At 45.6% G+C, this 24,425-nt stretch overlaps 1 protein-coding gene across 1 annotated transcript in view; it reads left to right on the plus strand.

Moving 5' to 3' along the window:
• COTL1 (coactosin like F-actin binding protein 1) overlaps positions 1-12,938 on the plus strand; it is a 36,181-nt gene extending 23,243 nt beyond the window's left edge. The window contains exon 4 of the mRNA XM_006134870.2: positions 11,307-12,938. Coding sequence (XP_006134932.1) covers positions 11,307-11,417 — 111 coding nt within the window. The 3' untranslated portion in view covers positions 11,418-12,938. The remainder of the gene's footprint in view (positions 1-11,306) is intronic.
• The last annotated feature ends 11,487 nt before the right edge of the window (positions 12,939-24,425 follow it).

The following is a 24,425-nucleotide window of genomic DNA, read 5'->3' on the forward strand; positions in this document are numbered from 1 at the left end:
TAGGATCAGGATGGTTCCACAGTTCTTCCTGGCTCTTCGATCCCTGCTGCTAAAATTCAAACTGAAATGGGAAATACCCATTTATGCTGCACCTCCCAACACAGGAACTACCCAGAAGGATTCATGCTGAACCGAGACGTTTATCATTCTCAATGGTGGCGATGAAAGTAAGACTCCGTTACTATGAAGTAGCTGAAACTGTGTAATTTGAAGTTGAAGCAGAACATAAATCATGCTCACAACAAAGCCACACGATAGTCCATAACGTCCTGTTATGTGTCATTTAAAACCTGATTGGTTGCCTTTTTTAATAGCCTACTTGATTTAATAGGCGACTGGAGTGTTAACCACTCTTGACATTTGCATAAAGCCTTGATTGTCTAGTTAATCAATATACACCCAGTAAAAGCTCCAAAACTGAATTATGAACGCAATAGAAATCCTGCTATAAATCAACCTTATTTGGCAAACCCTTCTCTTTTGAGTTCATCCTCAAACTGTCGTTAAACATTGACAGTTCTCCTCCTTCAGAAAACTAACCTCCATTCAGCAAATTCTTTTGGGCAGTTCTTAGAGGGATCATTTAAGGCAATTGGACCGGTTTTGTGCTTAGTCATAATTAACAACAAATATAACCCATGCCCTGGGGGCTGTGCCCCATGGAATTTATGCAGAAAATTAAACACACATGTTTACCTGGGCTTTACTTTGTGAGAAGCCGCACAGAATCTACAATGGGCTGGAGAAGCAGCCAGCCGCTGGACCGAAGGACACGAGACAGAGGCCAGATGCTTCGAAGCCCCCAGTTAGCTAGTCAAGTGCTCAGTTATGCTGGAAATGACATGCCCTTAGTGGCCCTCTACACCTCTAGTGTAAACCTGGACTTAGACTCATGTTTGAGCCAAATGCCCCCTTCTGCCCACATATGAATCTATGGCTACGTCTAGACTACATGCCTCTGTCGCCAGAGGCATGTAGATGAGGCTACCAGGCATAGGAAAATGAAGCGGCGATTTAAAGAATCGCCGCTTCATTTAAATTTACATGGCTGCCGCGCTGAGCCGATCAGCTGTTTGTCGGCTCAGCGTGGTAGTCTAGACGCGCGGGTGTCGACATCAAAGGCATTTGTCGACCACCCAGGTATGCCTCCTGGAATGAGGCTTAAATTTAAATTTAAATGAAGCGGCCATTCTTTAAATCGCCGCTTCATTTTCCTATGCCTGGTAGCCTCATCTACATGCCTCTGTCACTAGAGGCATGTAGTCTAGACGTAGCCTATCAAGCTCAGGTCACCAGGCACTCAAGACCTGGGTTTAAAGCCAGGTGGTGGGTCTTAGCCTAAGTCCCACTTAGCCGAAATCCCCATTGCTGAGCAGCATGTGGGGCAAGCAAGGGAACCTGCCTGGGGCTCCCCACTGCCTCCATGGGCTGGATCCGGCTTGCAGGCCATCTTTTGCCCAGGCCTGACCTAGCCTAGGAAATAACTCTGTTGTATAGTTTTGCACAATAGTATTTTGTTACTTTTCTTGATTTAAATGGGGCTGATTTTTCCACTGTGTGGTTCAGCTGCCTGTTGACAGGGGCATGTCCACTCTCCACCCTTCCCAACTCCCCTCTTGATCTCTGTGGTATGGCCTGCGTGAGAAAGGCATTACTGTGGCAGGGTCTCTTAAACAAAAAGCAAGCTCACCGCGCTTATTTTCAACCGTGGGACAATGAATTGGACACATTTCTATATTTCCTGGTGCTCTGAGTTGCATGCTGAAAATGAATGTTGCAAACCACCACCATGCTTTGCAGCTAGTTACATGGGTGCAAATTCAGTAACCACCCCCTTGACTTAAGCTCTGGTGGGATGCGAACTAGGAATGTAAAAGGTTCACTGGTAAGTATTACAGGTGATGCTTACTGGTTCTGGTTAACCAGTGGGGGGAGAAGGCGATCCCTGCCTGCCGTGAGAAAGGGGCTGTTCCAGCCCTATGGGACCCGCTGCACACAGGGGCTGCTTCCGCCATCCAGAGTAGCCACTGACTGGGGGGGGGGGGATGCCCCCCTTTAATTGGTTAAACAAGACATTTAAATGGGATTTTCCATCCCCAAGGTGAGCATAAGTATTAAAATCCATCTGGTTCCCCCCAAGAAAACACAAGTTGTATCTAGTTTGGGTATCTGGGTGGGATAAGGGGTGCTCTGAAAAGATAAATATCATTTTAAAAAAAACAAGCCTGGGTGAACATCTCAATTTTGTGGCTCCTTTTGCAGCCCAGCTTCCATCTAAGCTTATTTGTATTCTACCCACGCTTACTATGGGCAACACAGGGATGACCCCAGAATTGGCAGTATGGCGCACAGTTTTTTTTTTTAATATAGCAGCAGGCCTGGAAGGGCAAAGGAGGTAGTTGCCCTGGGGCCCAGCCGTTCAAAAGGGCCCAGGGTTCACAGCTGCTGCAACTGAAGGAGCGGCAGTGGCCGGAGCACGGGTGGTATAAATCGCTGTGTGATGCTCCAGCCAGCTCTCAGGGCAGGCTGGCTGGGGCGGGAGGGGCCAGCGTGCTATGCTCCTGCTGGCCCTGAGGGCTGCCTGCTCCAGTCCCGCCCCTTCTGCCACAGGCTCCCCCACACACACCTTGCCCAGGGGCCTGGCAAGTCTGTCAGCCCCCCTGTATAGCAGAGAACAGCTCTGAGTTTTAAATCATCAAAATGGGGTGCAAAATGGAAGCGGCTTCTTTTTAAGGTGGCAGTGATGGGCTTTCACTCTGAACTGAGTTGTGCGTGTGTTCTGACTCTAGCACGATTGTTTAATGAGACACAGTCTTAACCAAGCCCTCTGCATAACGTGTGTTGCCTCTGGTGCCTATCCATTCAGTCATTCTTGGGAGACACTGATTCACCAACTCTAGTCACTCAAACAGTAGTTTAACATCTCTCATAGCATGATCATTTTTTGTCACTGCTGGGCTAGGTCTATACTCGTGGCTTCTTGCACAAGTACGGCCGTTCCTGCCCGCTCTTGTGCAAGGAAACTTACAGTATGGCGTGGTAAGAGATGGCTCCTTGCGCAAGAGATACGCTTTTTTTTTTTAAATCAGGTGTAAGCCCTCTTGCACAGGAGCTCTTGCGCAAGAGGGCAGTGTGGACGCTCGGCAGGGATTTCTTGCGCAAGAAAGCTCTATGGCTAAAATGGCTGTCAGAGCTTTCTTGGGCAAGAGAGCGTCCACACTGCCATGGGTGCTTTTGCGCAAAAGCACTGCTCGCACATGGCAGTGTGGACATTTTCTTGCGCAAGATGTTCTTGCACAAGAAGCCACCAGTGTAGACATAGCCCAGGTGTTTCCATCTAATAGCTGTATCAATGGCGATGGAATCCCCTCCACCTCCTAGTCCTGGGATAGTTCAGGACCTGACTTCCTCAGCCCAGAATATACAGTATCCGTAATCCAGTTTTTGATTTCTATCTACATGTTAAATCTCTTGGAAAATGTTAGAGATCAGCTCAGATATAATTGTCACTGGTTGGGTCCATGTTTCCCAGAGGATCGCACCGGCTTCTCCCTACAGTCAGAATTGACCCAGTCTAAGGTTGAGGGATGTTGCATTCAAAATGGTTTCGCCTGTTGGGTCGGGCAAAGGCCCTTTGTGGCTGTGGCACTGGCTACAATGGCAATAACTCACTTATATTAGTCTAGTGGCTAAAAGGTCCATTCCAGATTGAGGCTCCCTTAGGCAGGGGCGGTCAGACATGGTGAGGGGTGGCCTTTCTCCCAAGCTGCCGGTAATGAAATAGACCAGACCAAGAGGGAGAGGAAGGAAGCAGTCTGTGCCTCACGTCCCCATCTGTACAAAGGGGATAGAGAGCATGTGACATGCCCACCCACAATATGTCTCTAGGATGAATCTGAACGGGATGTAAACCAGCAGCTGCCTCCAGTTGGCAAAAGGGGTGGAATTCCCTCTGCTGTGCATCCAGGGAGGATTCTGGGCTGCTGTGGGGCCTATTGCAACTTCCTCCTCCTCCTCCTCGCAGGAGCTACTGTAACTCTCAGTGCATAGTCCAGGAGGATCAGCATGAGGACTCCCCTGCCCTTGGCCTGCAATGGCTTGCAACCCCTTTTATGCCAGGGTATAGGAGGGAGCCTGTGCAAAGCAGTCTAAGGCCCAGGCAATACCTGCAACCAAGCAAATTCTGTCCTGGTTGGCCAAAGAGCTTTTAGGGCCACTGTATTAGAGCATTCGGGGCAATATGGGGGAGAGATGTTTCTTCCATACAATGTTTAGTAGAGGAGAGCAAGAGAGAAATGGTACATAAATCCCTTGCCTCCACGTGGGAGATACAGGCCCCAGTCCTGCACTCTGACCACTTGGATGGACTCTTGCCTCAATGCAAAGTCCCTTGGAAGTGGGCGAGGGTCCACGCAAGCAGAAGGGCCTGCCTGCATGGATCAGCTTGCAGGGTCGGGGCCTTTGTCACTATTGCTTTCTCCTCCTCTAAGCACTCAAAGGCAAAACAGACCATGTTTTCCCATGTTGCAGGGCACTGGATACACTTTATTTTGTGTACAATGATTTAAGGGGCAAAGCAAAGATGCTCCAGTTATTGCTGAGTCCCACTGTCGACTGAGAGAACAGCCACATTGTTTGTGTTACCCATAGACTCGCTGGTGGCTCTGGAGTGAATACAAAGGCTGCAATTCACTCTAACGGCTCTGCTGATGTGGTAAAATATATTTTTTTGTGGAGGGAGGGGGTGGCAAATCAAGAGGTCTGCGAACAGCCCTGAGAGCTAGAGTCAGGTCAGCTTTGTGCCTGGATTAGCTGCGCCTGCTCTGAAATTCATTTGAAAGGAAATAAGAAAACTGTGTGGTGTGGGGCAGAGAGTAAAAACTTTCCCCCCTGTTTCTCATCGCCACCTTCCTTTTTCTTCCTCCAGCTCCCCAGGGAAAATAAGGCAGCTCTGATGCTAGCTAGAGCAGAAATCTGCTTAAAGCCTGATGCTTATGGATTCCTGTCTTCTAACTCTATTGGGAAGACAGGAGCTAGTTTGCTTATTGCTAGACTATTTGAAACCACAGCTAAGTACAGAGAGCTGCATTAAATGAAGCAAAAATCATTCCTAGGCTAAACCAAATAGAACCATCTTGTGTCCTCTCAACAGTCAGGAGAAGGGTGCATTTCAGAGGGGAGAGCCCTGTTCTCAGCCTGATCCCAGGAACTAACCGCTATGAGCTTTGTTGGCATGAAGGAATGTAGGGCAAGAGGTGGTGTATCTAAGGGTATGTCTACACTAGCTTGTTAATTTGAGCTAGGTAGGCAAATCAGGCAACGGGAGTTGCAAAGGAAGCCCAGGATTTAAATATCCCGGGCTTTATTTGCATATTCCCATCCAGCTGCCATTTTTAAATCCCCCTTAGTTCGAACAAACTGCCCACAGCTACAAGCGGCAGTTAAAGTTAATCCAAAATAAGTCCTTAGTTCAGATTAACTGTTACTCCTCATGGAATGCCTAGGGAGGTTGTGGAATCTCCATCCCTGGAGATATTTAAGAGCAGGTTAGATAAAAATCTATCCAGATTATCTGGATGATGCTTTGTCCTGCCACGAGGGCAGAGGACTGGACTTGATGACCTCTCGAGGTCCCTTCCGATTCTAGTGTTCTATGCTTCTAAACAGCATGCACAAGGTTACACAGGGCATATTTGGTAGCAGGAAGTTGAATCCAGGTCTCCAGGCAAGTAATCAAACCATCGAACCAGAGTTTCTCTCTAGCACCTACATGCCAGGCTATGCAGACCTTTAAAGATACCAGCAATTAAACTTGCACATGGAAGTGAACAGGAAGTCAGCACAAGAACTGTGTACCCCTCCACTGATAGTGTCTGCACTCAGAAAGCGACAAAGTAAAGACTTAAATAGGGCAGTGACCCAGATTACACTTTTAGGGTAAACGAGCCAACAGAAGAGGCATCTCAGACATATAATAGGATAGCAATAGCTAAGAAGCACAGAATAAACTGCCGGTGTAAACTTGTCTCACCAAGTTATGTCCTACCTTGATAATTCATGGGAAGTCATTCTCACCCTGAAGGGTGTGTCTTGCGTGTCTGCTCAAACCCTAGCCATTTAGAACAAAACAGTCCGCTTGTATCCTTTGGGCAGCTGTTTCATGGCAAAGATATTATATGTTCAAAAGTGTGTTCCTCCAACTGCTGCAGATGGAGTCTACTTATTTTGCTTAGCTTTGTTAGCTTTATAGAGCAGATCCCAAAGGAAATATAATTACTGTGTGTTTTATCATGTCCCTTCTCCTTCCCCTTTTTTGTTGAAATTTGGGTAAACAACCTTTTGATTGAAACTTTAAGAACGGCCATACTGGGTGGTCAGACCAAAGGTCCATCTAGCTCAGTATCCTGTCTTCTGATAGTGGCCAATGCCAGATGCCTCTGAGGGAGTGAACAGAACAGGTAACCATGTCATCCATTTCCATGATCCCTCTCATGTCATCCATTTCCAGCTTCTGACAAACAGAGGATAGGGACACCATTCCTACCCATTTTGGCTAATAAGTATTGATAGACCAATCCTCCATGAATTTATCCAGTTTTTTTAAACCCTATTAAAGTCCTGACCTTCACAACATCATCTAGCATGGAGTTCCACAGGTTAACTGAAAACATTTTGACCAGCTCAACTGGTAATCTGGGATACTTTAGGTTTGGGGTTTTACTCCAGACTGATAAATCTTCGTTTCCTATTCTCACCTTCCCTATCCTTCTCCCGTCCACTAAAATGCTAATATTAAGGTAGATGGAGCACTGTAGACCCTCCCCCCGCATTCGTTTTCTGCTCTTGTTCTTCAACTCCAATTTGGAGGGAACAGTGCGTCATTCTGTTACATTCTTTCCAATCATTGGCAACTGACAAAGAGCTACAAACAGCTTGTGGTATTCTACATCGTTAGCACAAATTCCGTCTTATCTGTGGTGTGATTCATAGGTAATGCCTCAAACTGTAACAGTATAATGCACATTATTTGGCTCGGGGATCCTGATGATGCATGAGCAGGAAAGACCCCAGTGTGAATTTCACTGTTAACTAGGGTCAGCTTGGAGATCTAGCAGTCGAGTAGATCTCATCAGGGCATCGGACTAGATGACCCAGTGAGGTCCCTCCCTCCAAATCCTACATTTTTATGATTCTCTGATTGCATGGAGACACCGTTTAAAAAAAAAAGCCATGTGGGCCAGCTACAACTCTCATTAATGTCTATGTAAAGACTGAGGCCTTGCCTACACAAAGGAAGATCACCACGGCCACAATCAAACCTCTGGAGTTCGATTTAGTGAGTCTTAACTAGACTTGCTAAATCTAATTCAGAGGGCACCCCTACCAGTGTCCAGTACTCCTACTTTTATGAGGAATAGGGAACTGGATGGGAGCATTTGCTTCCCATCAGCCTCCCGCTATGGGGACACCACCAAACTCAGTTTACGGTAAACTGACTCTAGCTACATATTGTACATAGCTGAAGTTGAGTACCTTAAGCCAAGCTGCTGGGTCTAGTGCCTTACGTTACTTTACTGTAATCCTGGCATTGACAAGCTTGTGTGTTGCAGAGGGGAAAGTTTACTAGTCCCCAGGTTAAACTGACTGAAACGGCTCACGAATGGGGGTGGTAACACAGCCCAGTGAACAGCTTCTGAGTAGGTCTCCATTTGCTTGGAATTAACACAAGCTGAGCCTCTCCTCAGGGCTCCACGCAGGAAACTGGAAGTATAATGGCTCTTTGCTGGGTTTCTTAGCTGGGGAAGTGCTTGGGGACTTGAATGCCTTCATAGTCCCTTCTCTATTCCAGACTGCTGAGCATGGCTGGATTAAGTGCTTCTGGGTTTCTCCCTTTTCAACCCCAAACACTTCATTTTAAATAGTCACAATCTGTTCGTTTTCAGCCAAGATGCTTCAATGTAGTGTCCTGGTATCGGGAGCAAACAGATTATAGGGGCAAGGAGCAATGATTTGATCTGGGAGTCTGAAGTGCTGCCAAGCCACTGACATTTTCTAGAATTCCTTCTGGATGCGATGTAAATGAAAGCAGAGAGAACCAAGTGTCACATGGCTGCTATAAGCTTTTCCTTCTTTTAAGTATTGAGGGTTCCCTGCAGTGTGAAACGGGGTCAGTCATGGCCAGCATGCTTTTCCTCTTCCACTGCATGAAAAAAGTGGCAAATCTTTCCCAAACCAACCCTTTTTTCTCAGTCTCTCACCCACTACAAATTGAGACTCTCGAGAAGCTGCCAAATAAAAGCTCTCCATGTGGAGTAGAACTTGATGCCAATATAAAAACCCCTTCTTCCCTACACATATATGGATGGTCATGGCTGGTCTGTTCCAGAACAGTTTAGACCCAAACAAGATGACTGCTTCCCCAGGAAAGCCTTGCCTTGTTTTCTAGGCTTCTTCTATTGGGGTTTGGGGCTTTTGTTAACAAGGAATCCTGGCACTGTTGACTTCTTGGTGTGGTCCAGCTGGGAGATCAGACTTTTTGTTGACAATGCTGCTGCTAATAAGCATCCAGGGCCAGACAGAGGATGAGAACATAACTTTTTGGTTAATTGTCTGATAGATTATGAGCAGTCCTGTGTCCTCTTAAACTAACCAATATATCATAAGCTTTTGTGGGAGGGTAAAACCCACTTTATCCCATGAGTTGGAGTAGAAATTACAGAATCCAGAGGATATAGAACAGCAAAAGCATTTTCCTGTCAATTGTAGGACCAGTGTTAATGATGCTAATTGAGTCAGGCTGGATGTGTCCCATTCATAGCTTTTTATGTGTAAATGCAAATCTCAAAGGCAGGGGAAGTTGCCTTTGTAGTGTAATAGATCTTAGTGTCTGAAATGGGGAAAGGATAAATGAAATGTTTTCAGCTGTGGGAAGTTCGATTTAGGGAGTGAAGGGGAAATAGGAAGCAAGAGGCACTTTGTGTGTGCATGCATGCGTAACCCACACACCTAGTGTGGTTACTGAGCAATGCAAGTGGCACCTAGACAACAGCAACGGTTAAGATCAAGAGACCTCTACAGCATGGGCTGGGAGCCAGCTGGCTTTTAGCTCAAAGGGTAGAGGCTCCTATATTCCACTTCAGAGATCCCAGGTTCAAACCCACCTGGATACCATCCCTGCACAAGTGCATTTCACTAGTGATCAGAGAATGCTGAATCACCACCAGTAGACTTGTTCCAGTATAGTAGTAATAGTTTCCCACAGGTGCTGTGGAACCTCTTTCCTAGACTGTTCGGGGAGGGGGAAGAATCTCTTGTGTGAAACCCACGTCGGCTTCACAACTGACCTGCCTCTGAGCTGCATATAGCTCTGCAGCTCTTCTGAATCTCTGTGCCAGCGCATATTTAACAGCCAGTGTCCCAAAGAACAGTTTATGCTGTGTTGTAATAGAGACATCCAAACATTCTGGAATCTAGGGATTGTGAGACTAGTTCAGACTCAAGGCCTGTTTAGTCTAGTTCTGAAGCAGTAGCAACTCTAGTGCCTACTGCTTTAGTGAACTATCCACACTATTCTGAAAATGTAAATAATGTAGCTACTGCTATAGCCAACTGGCCAAATTGCCACATGTGGCTAGTGGCTAGCGTGTTGGACACCATGGGTTCAATAGATTTTTATCCTCCCAGCATCTGTGTGAGGTACAGCAATAGAGATGGACTAGAGGCCCAAAGGCTAAATGATTTGCCCAAGGTGATGCAGGAGGTCAGTGGCAGAGCAGGGACTTGGCCCTAGTCTCCCAAGTCCCAGGCTAGTGCCTCAACCACTGAGACCTCCTTCCTCAGCCCTGGATTGAATGGCAAGGGTTCTTGCTCCCCATAAATCATCTGCAGAATGTATTGGAAACAGCTTCTCTCTTGCATTGGCCTAGGCCAGCCTGTGATGAGAGCAGAATGATGCCAGCAGTAGTTTAAAGGAGCCTTGGTGAAGCTGGCAGTATCCGAGCCCAGTGTCTGAATGTAAAGCAATTAAGTGGGGGAGGGAGGAGTATTAACTTTTAGTCAGTGGATGTGATTTTATTTACTTCACATCCCAGTGATATGGAAATTAGCCTCCCACACAGCTCATGGAAATGATTTTATCAGGATGACCTCTTGCTAATGGTCTCAAATACCAGTTAAAACATCACTTTCAAATACCGGTTCGCATTTATTTGTGATGACAAGTGCTGCTTATGCTTTTTCCACTTGCAAACAGCTCCACATAGCACAATGGGCACAATTGCCAGTTCTTGCCATGATGGGTTGAGGAAAAGGTAGTGGGGACAGAAGGAGGGGTCCTTGCAAAAATATCTGCAAGAAGTTTGTTCTGCCAGGGAACCGGTTTGTGTTCTCTTTTCGGTCATACTGGCTTTCAGGCATTCGTAGTCTGCATCTTTGGACAACCTTAACTTTTAGATATGGTTATGCACAATGTCGTTAATGGCTTCAGTGAAAACTCTTCCCTGTACTGCACTTGGAGTAAGAACTAGTCCTTTTCCAAAATCCCATCTCTCTAAAACAACCTTTCCCTCTCTTACAATAGCACTTAAAAGCATCAACCGAAGTTGGGATTCCATTATTCATAGGGGCGTGTGAGGGGGTTCACTCACCACCATAGCACCCCCTGCCATCTGTCCTAGGGATTAGCTCCTTCTGCTGGTGGGGTACCTTCCCTCAGGTGGTGTTTCCCCTCTTTCCTCCAGGCCGCGGCGTTCCCTTCAGGACACTGCCCTCCGGCAGTGCCCACATCCGTCTCTGAGCCCCCCTTCCGGGGGTGGTTGTTTCTTCAGGGGGCCGTTCTTCAGGCCCTGCAGTCTGGGGGTTTGCTTGGCCAGAGCTCCCCTAGTCCTGCCTTGCCTCCCCAGCCCTGCCCTAGCTCCAGGGAGCCTCTTACTCCCCCAGCAGCCAGGCTCTCTCTGGGAGCAGTAGCCCATTCTCTTATATAGCTCCCAGCTGGGCCCTAATCAACTAATGCAGCCTCAGCTGGGGCTAAACTCCCAGGCCCTGCTCCAGGCTGGGGTTTACCCTTAAAGGGCCAGTGCAGGGCGAACGCCCTGCCACAGGGTGGTAAAATAGTCCCTACCCCAAAAAGGGCTAAATTGACAAAGTGTGAGCGAATGAGTTGCAATCTGCATCTATATTAACCTGAAGTGTCCTGGGCCAAAAAAGGAGGTTCCAGTGGAAACAGCCTCCCAGTGTTTACACAGCTGAACAGATCCTGGTTCCCAGATAAGGTCATTTCTGTTTACTCTTTTCTCTCTGTCTTTTAGAACTTTGCCAAAGAATTCGTGATCAGCGACCACAAAGAGCTGGATGAGGAGTACATCAAGAATGAGCTGAAGAAAGCAGGGGGTGCTAATTATGATGCCCAGAATGAGTAAATGCACTAGCCGCCTGGTACCATCTGCCTGGATCAGGAAGGAAGGGGCAAAGCACAACCACCCAAGTAAAATGTGACGAAGCAAACGAGAGAAGACATGGCTTATTTGTGTGCACCTAAGAAGTCTCTTCCCTTCTCCCAAAATTGACTTTTATTTTCCATTCCACTTAATGAAACTTCCCTCTTCCATAGGAGCTGTTCTTATTTTTTACAAAAGTTGCACAAGTAACTCAGTCCCCAAACAGATGCTGATGTGTTACCTTTCTGTTTGGCTCTGCACTTGTCCTAGTCAGCCTTGCTGCTCTAACAGGCCTGCTATTAAGTCTATGTTTTTGTGTATGTTTGCATTTGAATGAAGTTCAAAATGGTCTCCCATTACCACCAGGAGAGAGATCTCTAGGAATTGTGGTTTTGGCTGTGGCTATTCTTGGGCCTACATAACTTGAGCTGGCTCCAGTTAAACTTTGATTAAATTCCCTGAGCGTAAACGTCCGGTAGTGCTAATGATGCTTAGCAGGTCCAAAAGCAAATCTCATTCTCAATGCTGAATACATGAGAAGAAATAAATTTGCCTTAAAAATTGCTTGACGGTTGCTGTGCTCTGTGCTTTAAAAAAAAATTGATCCAATGTGATTCGAATGATTTGAGGTTCTGGCTCACTGTTTTGTATATGTCCATCTCTGGGGTTATACCCTGAATTTCCCAGTGTAAAAATGCATTGCTGGTGAATGGATGAGGAGGGAAAAATTCAAATGCATAGATTTTTCTTACGTGACTGCCAAAGTATCAGTTGCAGCATCTAAGCAGCTTTTTAAAAAATTTTCTCCCTTGCAAAGGTCAGTTTAAAAACAACATCTTGAATCATTTGGGGGCCTTAAGGCAGCTCACTGATGCTCTAGCTCTGTGATGGGCAACCTGCAGCCCATCAGGGCTGTGTGTGTGGCCTGAGACGTTGCCGTCCGTGTCGTTTTTTCCTACTGCTGTTACAACAGCGCCATGCACGTGAAGCCAGGGCCTGTGAAATGAGGAGCATGCTGCTTGTACACAACATTGACTGTGAGTCATGTTCTCCCTCTGCATCCAATCACCCCGCAAATTGTAGGCACGCAAACAGTCAGCAAAAATACCCTGTCCTGGGAGACCATCTTGGTTTCGGCAAATTTTGTGGCTCATGGAGATGGAGGAGCACTCACATAGCCCACTCACTAGCCTAGGCTGCTCACCGCTGCTCTGTTATAACCCAAGAGATGGAGCAGAGCATAATGCCCATTTGGAATGCAATGTTCAATAGCAGTAGGTCAATGCTTAACATTCAGGGATTAATTAAATAACATGGGCACAATTTTCAGTTACCAAACAAAGATCTTCTCTGTCTTTTTCCCTCTTCCTCTCCCCTTCTGCCCCCACCCCTCCCGTCCCCCCCTCCCATTTATGATTGTTCCTGGAATTTTAGGGGAAACTTGTGTATGGGGGTTTGAAAGTTGGCGCTAATAAAAACCAGCAAAGGATTGTTTTTTCAAAATTTTGTGTGACTGTTTAGTTCTTTGAATGCAACTTGTTCGACTTTGGAGGCTCTCAATTTTGGGTATGTGTAGTGGGTGAATGGAGGTGGGATACAGATCAGGCAGCCTCAGTGCTCATTAGTAGAGCTAAGTACTAGTTTAAATCCATGTAAGTGCATGTAATGTATACAGACCCAGCCTGCATGTCCCCTTCTTGTAAGACAGTCAGCTGGCACACTTTAGAGAGCTGTGTTCAGGAGCTCACGGTGTGAATTTCCGGCAGTGCAGCACAATCTGGGAAATATAATTGGGTCGGAGCATGTTTCTCTCTCTCAAAGCAGATGCGGGAAGGTCACGAGATTTCTGATGAATTTTTCAGAGCAATTTCCCTTAACGACTCATGCCGCATGCTACAATGCTGAGCTAACCGGGGTAGAAACTTACCTACAAAGTAAATGAAATGGACATTTCTGTGTCTAAGTTATCAGTAAAAGAGGAAACAGAATGGAGTCTTGATTTCTAGCTCATCAATTCAAATTTAGCCCAGGTCACTATGCATTTAAACACTGTTAATGTCCATGAGCCAGTGTGAAATGACCGAGTTAGATTACAGTTTAGGAAGAAATCCAAAATTTCCATCCAACGGTGAAGCCTTATTACAGGCGACCCCTGACTTACAACTCCCTGCATTTACAACCATTTTTTTCATGTGTGAGAGCTCCTAAACCCCCGCCCCCTCATTTATATCTGCAGCTCGCATTTATGACGGTATATGACGTACACTCCACGCATCATCCCAAAATAGGAAACGTACAAAGTCAGACTTGCCAGTCTGCAGCTGCTGCTTGAACTGCATGCATCTCCGCCACATCGGTCTTCACTTTTTAGTTAGTTCAAATAATGTACAAAAATGTTTAGTTTAGTTTTCCTCCATTTCTATAGTCAATTTTGGTATTTTTAGGGTATGAAATGGATTTCCAGGAACAGAACCGCCATTTGTAACATTGCGCCTATGGGAAATCAGGGTTCGACTTAAGACAGCTCGACTTACAACGGTTCTCCAGGAACCGATTAGGTCGTAAGTGCAGGGGTCACCTGTAATTGTCAAAGGATTGTTTGGCATAGAGCCAATGGGAGCTATGATCACCCTTACTTGTGGTAGTGCAGGTAAATATAGCATCAAGGGCTAATCCTGGTGAGCCACCACCATTTTATTGCCTACTCCTGGTCTAACCTGTCAAAGACTCCATAAAACTTAAAAAACAATGAATAGTCTAGAAGCATCTTGAAGACTAACAAAACATGTAGATGGTGTCGTACTTTCGTGGCACTTCTTCATAAGTGCATAAGAATGGCCATACTGGGTGAGACCAAAGGTCCATCCAGCCCAGTATTCTGTCTGCTGATAGTGGCTAATGCCAGGTGTCCCAGAGGTAGTGAACCGAACAGATAATGATCAAGAGATCTATCTCCTACCATCCATCTCCATCCTCTAACAAACAGAGGCTAGGGACACCATTCCTTACCCATCCTGGCTAATAGCCATTAATGGACTTAATCTCCATGAATGTATCTAGTTCTCTTTCAAATCCTGTTATAGTCCTAGCCTTCACAACCTCCTCAGGCAAGGAGTTCCACAGGTTGACTGTGCGCTGAGTGAAGAAGAACTTCCTTTTGTTTTAAACCTGCTGCCCATTAATTTCATTGGATGGCCCCTAGTTCTTATATTATGGGAACAAGTAAATAACTTTTCCTTATTCACTTTTTCCACACCACTCATGATTGTATAGACCTCTATCATATCCCCCGAGTCTCCTCTTTTCTAAGCTGAAAAGTCCTAGGCTGTGTCTACATTGGCACCCTTTTCCGGAAAAGGAATGCTAATGAGACCAGTCGGAATTGCAAATGCTGCGGGAGATTTAAATATCCCCCGCGGTATTTGCATGAACATGGCTGCTGCTTTTTTCCGGCTCGGGGCTTTGTCGGAGAAAAGTGCCAGTCTAGACGGGATCTTTCGGAAAATAAAGCCTTTTCCGGAAGATCCCTTATTCCTCTTAAATTCAGGAATAAGGGATCTTCCGGAAAAGGCTTTATTTTCCAAAAGATCCCATCTAGACTGGCGCTTTTCTCCGGCAAAGCCCCGAGCCGGAAAAAAGCGGCAGCCATGTTCATGCAAATACCGCGGGGGATATTTAAATCCTCCGCAGCATTTGCAATTCCAACTGGTCTCATTAGCATCCTTTTCCGGAAAAGGGTGCTAGTGTAGACATAGCCCCACTCTCTTCAATCTCTCCTCATATGGGACCTGTTCTAAACCCCTAATCATTTTAGTTGCCCTTCTCTAAAGCTTTTCTAATGCCAGTATATCTTTTTGAGATGAGACCACATCTGTACACAATATTCAAGATGTGGGCGTACTATGGATTTACATAAGGGCAACAAGATAATCTCCATCTTATTCTCTATTCCTTCTTTAATGAGTCCTCAAATCCTGTTTGCTTTTTTGACTGCTGCTGCACACTGTATGGATGTCTTCAGAGAACTATCCATGATGACTCCAAGATCTTTCCTGCGGGGGAGGGATAGCTCAGTGGTTTGAGCATTGGCCTGCTAAACCCAGCACTGTGAGCTCAATCCTTGAGGAGGCCATTTGGGGCAAAAATTGTTAGGGATGGTACTTGGTCCTGCTATGAAGGCAGGGGACTGGATTCAACTCAATTACCTTTTAAGGTCCCTTCCAGTTCTAGGAGACAGGCCATCTCCATTAATTCAGATTAGTTGTAGCTAAGTTAGCCCCCATCATATTGTATTTGGGGTTATTTTTTCCAATGTATATTACTTTACATTTATCCACATTGCATTTCATTTGCCATTTTGGTGCCCAATAACTCAGATGACTGGAGTATTAAAAATCCAGATCCAAGAAGAAATAAGGGAAGGTGGGGGGAAAAAGGAGCTAGGGGAAGGGGAAAAAAAGAGAAAAAATAGTTAATTAGATTGTTCAAGTTATAAGAGGCGATAAGAACAATTTGCACCTCTATAATTACCCATTGTTTGGTTAGCTGGTTAAGTCATTAGGACATGGAAGATCGTGCACAAGCCAGCCAATATCCATAGGCATGAACAGGGGGTGTGCCCACGTATACCTTAATGTCTAAAAAAAAATGGCTTTGCATTTTAATTTAATCGCATGATACTCTCTTTTAAGTAAAGTTTAGCTGTTAATTTTAAAAAAAATTAAGTTTAGTTAAGTTTTAGGTTTCTTAGTTTGTTTGATGAATAAAAATAATGTCCTTTATGATTGAGTATTCAATAAATGTTCACCTTTAAAATAAATAAAAAATAAAATTCCCCTGGGTGCACACCCTAATGAAATGTGCTGCGCATGCCTATTCCCAGGGCTTGACAAATAGTGTAATCTACTCGCCCCTGGAGCCACAAATGGTTCTTTAATGTGGCTCCTTTGCAGAACATGATATTTAAACACTGTAATTTAATTATTAACCAAACTAAGTTATCAAGCAATCGGGTGCTTTTCCTGTTATGTTATTAACCTAATGTGGGGAACCTGGACAGTCACTTTGTTGAGAGAATTTTATACATCTAAGCTGTGCTAGACCCCAGCTACCAGTACCTGTATCTCACCATACACGCCAACTATAGAGAGTTATTGAAACAATGAATTGACACTACCCTGGCTCTTTTGGGCAATATTGATCGCTAATTTGGCTCCTGAACTGTGAAGGTCTGAGTATCACAGGCAGGGGCAACGTGTGAGGGGAGGCCAGAGGCAGAATGCGACACCCCCAAATGCTATGGGCAGGAGGGGTAAGGGGCCAGAGCTTCTAAGTGTCCTTGGGAACTAGCGGCGGGAGGGGGTCTTGCACCTGCAGCAAGGAGTTGATTCCCCCCCCCCCCCCACCGCTCACTGGCAAACGGGGGGGATGCAGTGGAGAAATGCAACTTTGCTTCCCCAGGTCCCAAGTTCATCACTTGGAGCAAGGCCGGGAAAGAGGTAGGGCTGGGGAGGAGAAGGGGTGGGGCCTGGGCTGGGGGAGGGAGGTGTTCCAGCTCTGCACAGGGTGAGCGGGTGGCGAGGGGGAGGAGTGAGTGGAGACCCTCACCAGTCCACTGAACCCTGATCTGGTCTGACCTCTTACATAAGCTAGGCCAGAGATTTTCACTCCATTGTCCCTGCACTGAGCTCCATACTTGCATTTGACTGCACATTTGATTTTAGGAACTATTACTAGCTTGTCTAAGTGAGTAGAAGTGATATGAATATGATGGGAACTATCTTTCTGTTTCTTGCCTTCTCTTTGGATCTTACTGCTCTGCTAACACGAAATGAACAGTGTATGGTGTGTGTGATGCATCTGCCTTTTCCACTCCCGTGTCTGAACTGCTGCTAGCAACTTGTCAGCAAAAAGGTACAGCAGCAGACTAAGTCACACACAACTGCCACTTACAGAAGATGCTAAAACAAAGGGGGATGTGGGTACTTACAATATAACCTGCATGCTGTGACTAGTGCAAAGCGACACAGTCTAGTATTAAAGCTAAAATTCAGATGACTCTTATAGAGGCCACCACCTACAGCTTTAAAATCTGTGAAAAACTTCTACAATGTTAAGTATCAGAGGAGTAGCCGTGTTAGTCTGAATCTGCAAAAGCAGTGAGGAGTCCTGTGGCACCTTATAGACTAACTGAAGTGTAGGAGCATAAGCTTTCGTGGGCAAAGACCCACTTCATGCATCTGACATGCATCTGACAAAGTGGGTCTTTGCCCATGAAAGCTTATGCTCCTACACTTCAGGTAGTCTATAAGGTGCCACAGGATTCCTCGCCACTTCTACAATGGTGTAAGCAGAAGAACTTCACACGTTGCTTTCAACAGTCGAAAACCACCAGATAATAGTCCAAAATTCTCCTGGAGCTGGGCTTTACTGAACACTTAAATCACAGAAACAAAGTAAACTTGAGCAGAAACTTTACGGCTGTGTCTAGACTGGCCAGTTTTTCCAGAAAATCAGCTGCTTTTCTGGAAAAACTTGCCAGCTGTCTACACTGGCCGCTTGAATTTCCGCAAGAACACTGACGATCTCATGTAAGATGTCAGTGTTCTTGCGGAAATACTAATCTGCTCCCGTTCAGGCAAAAGTCCCTTTTGCGCAAAGCTTTTGCGCAAAAGGGCCAGTGTAGACAGCTCAAATTTGTTTTCCGTAAAAAAGCCCCGATCGCGAAAATGGCGACTGGGGCTTTTTTGCTGAAACGCACGTCTAGATTGACACGGATGCTTTTCCGCAAGAAGTGCTTTTGTGGAAAAGCGTCCGTGCCAATCTAGACTCTCTGTTCTGAAAACGCTTTTAACGGAAAACTTTTCAGTTAAAAGCATTTCCGGAAAATCATGCCAATCTAGACGCAGCCTACAAGTGTGGCTGTTCCCATAGTTTCTTGGAAATCCTTTCTCATTAGTTTGCTCACTTTTCTACTAGCTGAAGCTAGCAAGATCCAACTGCTAGTGTGAGTCAGCAATAATTACTCTTCTTTTTTATGCAGGCAGTAGCACGTGAATGCAGTATGACTCAAAAGTCATCGAATCCTAGAGTTGGAAGAGACCTTAGGAGGTCATGGAGTCCAATCTCCAGCTAAAATCAGGACCAACCCCAGCTAGACCATCCCAGCCAGGGTTTTGTCAAGCCAGGACTTCCACCATCTCCCGAGATAACCCATTCCAATGCTCCACCATCCTCCTAGTGAAATAGATTTTTCTAATATCCAACCTAGACCGCCCACACTGCAACTTGAGACCATTGCTCCTTGTTCTGCCATCTGTCACTATTGAGAACAGCCTCTCTCCATCCTCTTTGGAACCTCCCTTCAGGAAGTTGAAGGCGGCTATCAAATCCCCCCTCACTCTTCGCTTCTGCAGACTAAATAAGCCCAAATCCCTCAGCCTCTCCTCATAGGTCATGTGCTCCAGCCCCTTAATCTTTTTTTGTTGCCCGCCACTGGACTCTCTCCAATGCATCCACATCCTTTCTGTAATGGGGGGTGGGGCCCAGACTTGAGTGTAGTACTCCAGATGTGCTCTCACCAATGCCAAATAAAGGGGAATCATCACTTCTCTGGATCTGCTGGCAATCCTTGTACTAATGCACCCCAATATGCCATTAGTCTTCTTGGCTACAAGGGCACATTGTTGACCCATGTCGAGTTTTTCATCCACTGTAATTCCAGAACTGCAGAACTGCTGCTTAGCCAGTCGGTTCCCAGTCTATGGCAGTGCTTGGAATTCTTCCGTCCAAGTGCAGGACTCTGCACTTGTCCTTGTTGAACCTCATCAGATTTCTTTTGGCCCAATCGTCCAATTTGTCTAGGTAACTCTGGATCCTATCTCTACCCTCCAATGTATCTACCTCTCCCCCTCGCTTAGTGTCATCTGTGACTTTGCTGAGGGTGCAATCCATCCCCTCATCCAGGCCATTAATAAAAATGTTGAACAAAACCAGCCTGCTAGAAACTGTCACTCTGTTAAAAAGGTAGTTTGGATTCATACTTTATTGCAAGATGTGGCATATAAAGAATCACAGGAACACACACACACACAATGGAAAACAGGTATTGATTTTATCTTAGGGACAGATTTTGTTTGGCTTTGTCTACATTGCCAACTTTAAAGCACTACTGCAGCAACACTAACATAGTAGTGTGATCACACAGCATCAGCAATAACTACTCCTCTCATGAAGGTGGTTTACCTAGTGCACTAATAGCACTGAGGCCAGGTCTACATGCGACCTGGCAGTGCGGCTTAAGGTACACAACTCTAGCTAAGTAAAATACATAGCTGGAGATGGTTTACCTTAAACCAATCTTGGCGGCATCCCCACAGCGGGAGGCTGACAGGAGCAAACACTCCTGTCCGTTTCCCTTACTTCTCACAAAAGCATGAGTACCAACAGCTGGCACTCTCTGAGTTTGATTTAGTGAGTCTTAACTAGACTTGCTAAATCAAACTCCAGCCAATCAATCGTGGCAGCAGTAATCTCCCATTTAGTGTACAATGCCTGAGAGCATGGCTCCTAGTACTGTAGCCTGATTCTCACTCATGCTTTACAGAGCTGTAGCTTTCTGCACTTGGGAGGTGTTCTTTCACATCCCAGCATGAGAAAGATAGTGTAGACAAGCCGTTACTGAAATCTATGCTGCTGGCAGAGGTGATGTCAAAGCAAGTGGTTCTGACATGTTATATTTTGAAACTAAAGACATTTCTTTGGAAGAGATGCCACCTACCTAAATGAACAAAAGATCTTTTTGTATATATATGAAAATTGGCCCACTACTGGATCAAGCACTCCAAGCTAGCAAACAAGGAAACCTTCACCAGCAATAGACCATTTGGGGACTTCTTACAATAGAGTTTTCTCATATCATTCATAGCAGTAATTTTTTGAATTCTTGGCTTTTGAAAGGTTCATTGTGAGGGAAATGTGGATAAGATTGAATCAGGGATATGGGTGTTGGAAGAGAAGCACGGTCCACTCTCCTGTTGAATAGAATACTTTTCACATTATGTGGAAGTGTGAATGAATCAGAGATGAATCATGCGAATCAGCCTGATTTCCAAGTGTGGATACACAACCGGATCTGAACTTCCCCTCTGTTTTGGACCTTGGGAAAAGAAAAGAAAGTCGTGTCTAGGGTTTTGGATCCAGATCAACTCTAATATAAATTACTGACTAAATAAAAAGGAAAGGAAGGGCTACTTCGGGAGCGTAGCCCTGAATTGCTACATGAGAGTTTTTAAATCAAACCCTGCAGTGTCCTGGTAACTGGAAGCATGCAGCATCTCCCCAGAGGTCCTCAGCACCTGAAAGGATCCATCCCTTAGTTCACAATTTCAGTTGATACTCTATGGCTTTTTGTTTATGTATCAATGCCAGTGTGGAGAAACAGAATGACGTGTCTAGTTTCCAGGACATCAAACACAATGACCCATCTGTTGAAAGACGGAGGAGGTGTGCAAGGACTTGAACAATAGTTTCTGAGGCTGCCTCTTGCTGAGTGGTGTATGGAACTGCATTGCCATTGGTCTCTGAGCAGGCAGTAACATTGTGATTTGGGGAATCAATTACAAACACACACAGGATAGGTTGGACCTAACTCCTGGCACTCACAGCTTTTCTTATCAATGATGGTGATGCCATGACAGATGAATAAACCTCTGCCAGCATTTCCAGCTTGAATCACTGACTGAAATTAAATTAATTTCATATCACCAGGGGAACTGACTCCAACTAATTTCAGCCGTGAAGAAATTTTTCAAAAGGGAAAGATGCCAACATGTTAGAGCCAAACATATCACAGGGGAAATGTGTAGTAGCATGTGCAAGTAGCTGAGTCTAACTGCTCCTACTAAAGGGGCTATTTTTCATACACACAGATCCCTTTACCAGTGTCTATTCGGCAGTGTCCTTTGAAAGTCAGGCCTTCAATGGCCCACTGTCAAAAATATTTTTTTTTGTTTCTTTATATGGTACATCAGCAGTCAGCATTCAAAAGCCTGCCTGCAATTCAGTGCTCAAGCTGACAACTAGAGAGAGAAAGGCAAACCTCAGTATATTTACACACACACAACCTCCCCAAATGTCAATTTCATGGGGATTTTTCTTTGTAGCTCCGCTGACAAAACATCCAGACAAATTCTGTTCCGTGACTGTTCTCTGGGTGGTCACAAAACTAAATCCCAGAACCTCTTCTGCCATAGCACATCAAAATATGCACTTCCCCAGCACTCCTGAACCTTAGAAACATTGTGCTAGAAATATTACAAACATACAGCAGTCAGAGTAATATACCATAGGAGAGGCAGTGGGGTACCAGGTTACCTTCTCACTGCAGATTTGTGATGGGGTTGAGGTAACATAGTTCAAGAAGGAAAGAGATGGGAAAGATCGGTTCCAGTAGGTCATCTAATCCATCCTGTGGCCAGGGCAAAATTGTTCTCTATGGTCAGGATAAAAGCGGTCTCCAACAGATGCCAAGTTATGTGTGTTTCATAGTCCCATATTGAATTTAATTGCATGATTTAGTACTAAATATTAATTCGGAGTCCAGTCCTGTAAGGCGCTGTGCTCTCTCAGCTTTTTCAATAAACAGCCTCATTCCTGCTCCACTGTTTTTATAACCAATTTTTACAGGAACAGGCACTCAGCTATCACTGTGATGGGTGTTCAGACAGACAGACCATGCCCCTGGGTTGATGAAAATTGAACTTGCTCACCTCTAACAGCACTGGGGGCTTAGTTTAACCAACAAATTTTAAAAAAGGGGAAAAAATAATTCTCAGGAGGTAAGTTATTCATGCTTGTTCTTTTATGCCAGAAGGTAAGTTTGGTTTCATCAATAGAAAATTTGATCCACTCAAGATCATCTCATCTGACTTTGTTTTCGGCATTGGGTGAAATTTATTTTCGGCAATTGGGCATTGACTGGTACTGAACCAGAGAATTTGCTGGACCACAGAAGGTCAATATTGTCTAGCAGCATTGCCAACACTTTCACTGCTTACTGGCTCTTAGGAGACATTTAAGAGTAAATTAGAGCTAACTAACAGCACAGAACACTGAGAGTCAGGACTGGTGGCTGTAAGCAAACTTTATGGGACCACAGGAAATTTGACTACACCCAAGATAAGTGGACATCTGGCTAAGCAAAATCCTGCCAGACCATGGATGTTGCTGGACCAGAGTGGGCCGGATTACAGAGGTTCAACCTGTGGTGGTTTAGATACTGCCAATTTGTTGGTGCTACTGCATCTATTTTAATTCGTTTTAAGGGTGGACATGCTCCCAGAGACGTTGGCAACGTGTGCCTGTTGTAAAGATACCTATGTATGCTAGTAAACCCAAATCAATACAGGACTCTTTTACACATGGAACCACGGTTCTGAGACAGAAAACTGGGAGTCTGAGCTTTAGGTATCCGCATGGATTGAGCGGCTTAGTAGAGTTCAGTTAGCACATGATGGACCAAATGGTTCATGAGACACATAAAGAATAAACTCCCAGTCCAAATTACAACTCCTGCTTCCGGATAAGTAAGTAAGACACACTTAAAACGATAAGTAAGACACACTTAAAACAGAGGCTTGAGTGACTTCATGTCCTGAGGGAACAAAGAGTTCAGGGTCAGGCTGATCTGTCTAATATTCTCCAGACAGAGGCCATGTCAGACCTTAAACTCGTCCTGCATTTGAACTAGGGATGTGAACGGGTAACTGGTTAACTGGTAAGTGTCACCCTTAGGTGTCTGGGAGCAGTCCCACATCTGTGGCTTGCTGTGGGTGGAGGGCTGCCCCAGCACCAGCCAGGAGCTGGTGAGAGCTGTATCCCCATCACTGGGACTGGGAGCCAGCCCCAGTGCTGGGGGAGCCGGGAGCTTGAGGCAACCCCAGCCCCAGCACTGAGCCTATAAGCTTGCTGGCGGCCACCTCAGCCCCAGACCCAGTGCTGTGGGGGCCGGAAGCCTGCCAGTGGCAACCCCAGCCCGGGGGTCAGCACAGGGCTAGGAGCCCACAGGCTGGGGACTGCTCCAGTCGGCAAGCTCCCAGCCCCAGCGCTGCGATCCCGCTTAGTCAGTTAACTGGTTAAAGGTTAGATTAACTTAACATTCAACTAGTTAATCAGGATTTTACCTCCCTAATTTGAACCTGCACAACTTCTTTAGCATAAGCCTGTAACTACTTACGTCATGCTATGATGCTCCATTAGCCATCTCACGACACTTGCCTGCAAGGAGAGAGGGGCTTATTTCTATTTGTTGTTTTCAATATACTGTTGATCAGAGGGTCTCTTGATTTGCATTTGTGGAAAATCCTGGGAGTATTTTTCCCCTGTGCAGATACTTTTGGGGATTCATGGCTGTTAAAGGGTATCTGTGTCCCACATCTATGCATATATCTGTGTGCAATAAGGTACGGGGTTAGCTCCCTGGAGAGGGCTTGCTGCTACTTAAATGAGACTAAACAGCTGGTCTCCAGTTGAGATTAGCAGATCAGTCTGTTTTATTCAGATACAGTCAGTTCTTCATAGACACACACGTCACTTCACAAACAGGGAAATTAACAGGGTAATTAGTCTATACTTTACAGCAGGGGCAACCTAGGCTAATGAGTGGTCCTCCTTCATCTCCGTGGGCTGCAAGATTGTCAAACCCAAGACAGTCTCCTGGCCTAGGGCAGTTTTGCTCACTGCATTTGTGCGCCTAGAATTTGCAGGGCATGCCGATGGAACTGTGCAGCGCTTTGATTGGATGAAGAGGGAGCACATGGGTCTCACAGTCAGTGCCCCTCACTTCACGTGCCCTTGCTTTACGTGCGTGTCACTTTTGTAATTCCGGCAGAAAAAAAAGCTGCATGGAGGAAAACCAGCGGAATCTGGCAACCCTGTGCATGGACCATGGTAACAAAATGAGCCCCACACAGAACCCCAATGGGCCATATT

The sequence above is a fragment of the Pelodiscus sinensis genome, chromosome 12 (assembly GCF_049634645.1).
Source record: "Pelodiscus sinensis isolate JC-2024 chromosome 12, ASM4963464v1, whole genome shotgun sequence".
Classification (NCBI taxonomy): Eukaryota; Metazoa; Chordata; order Testudines; family Trionychidae; genus Pelodiscus; species Pelodiscus sinensis.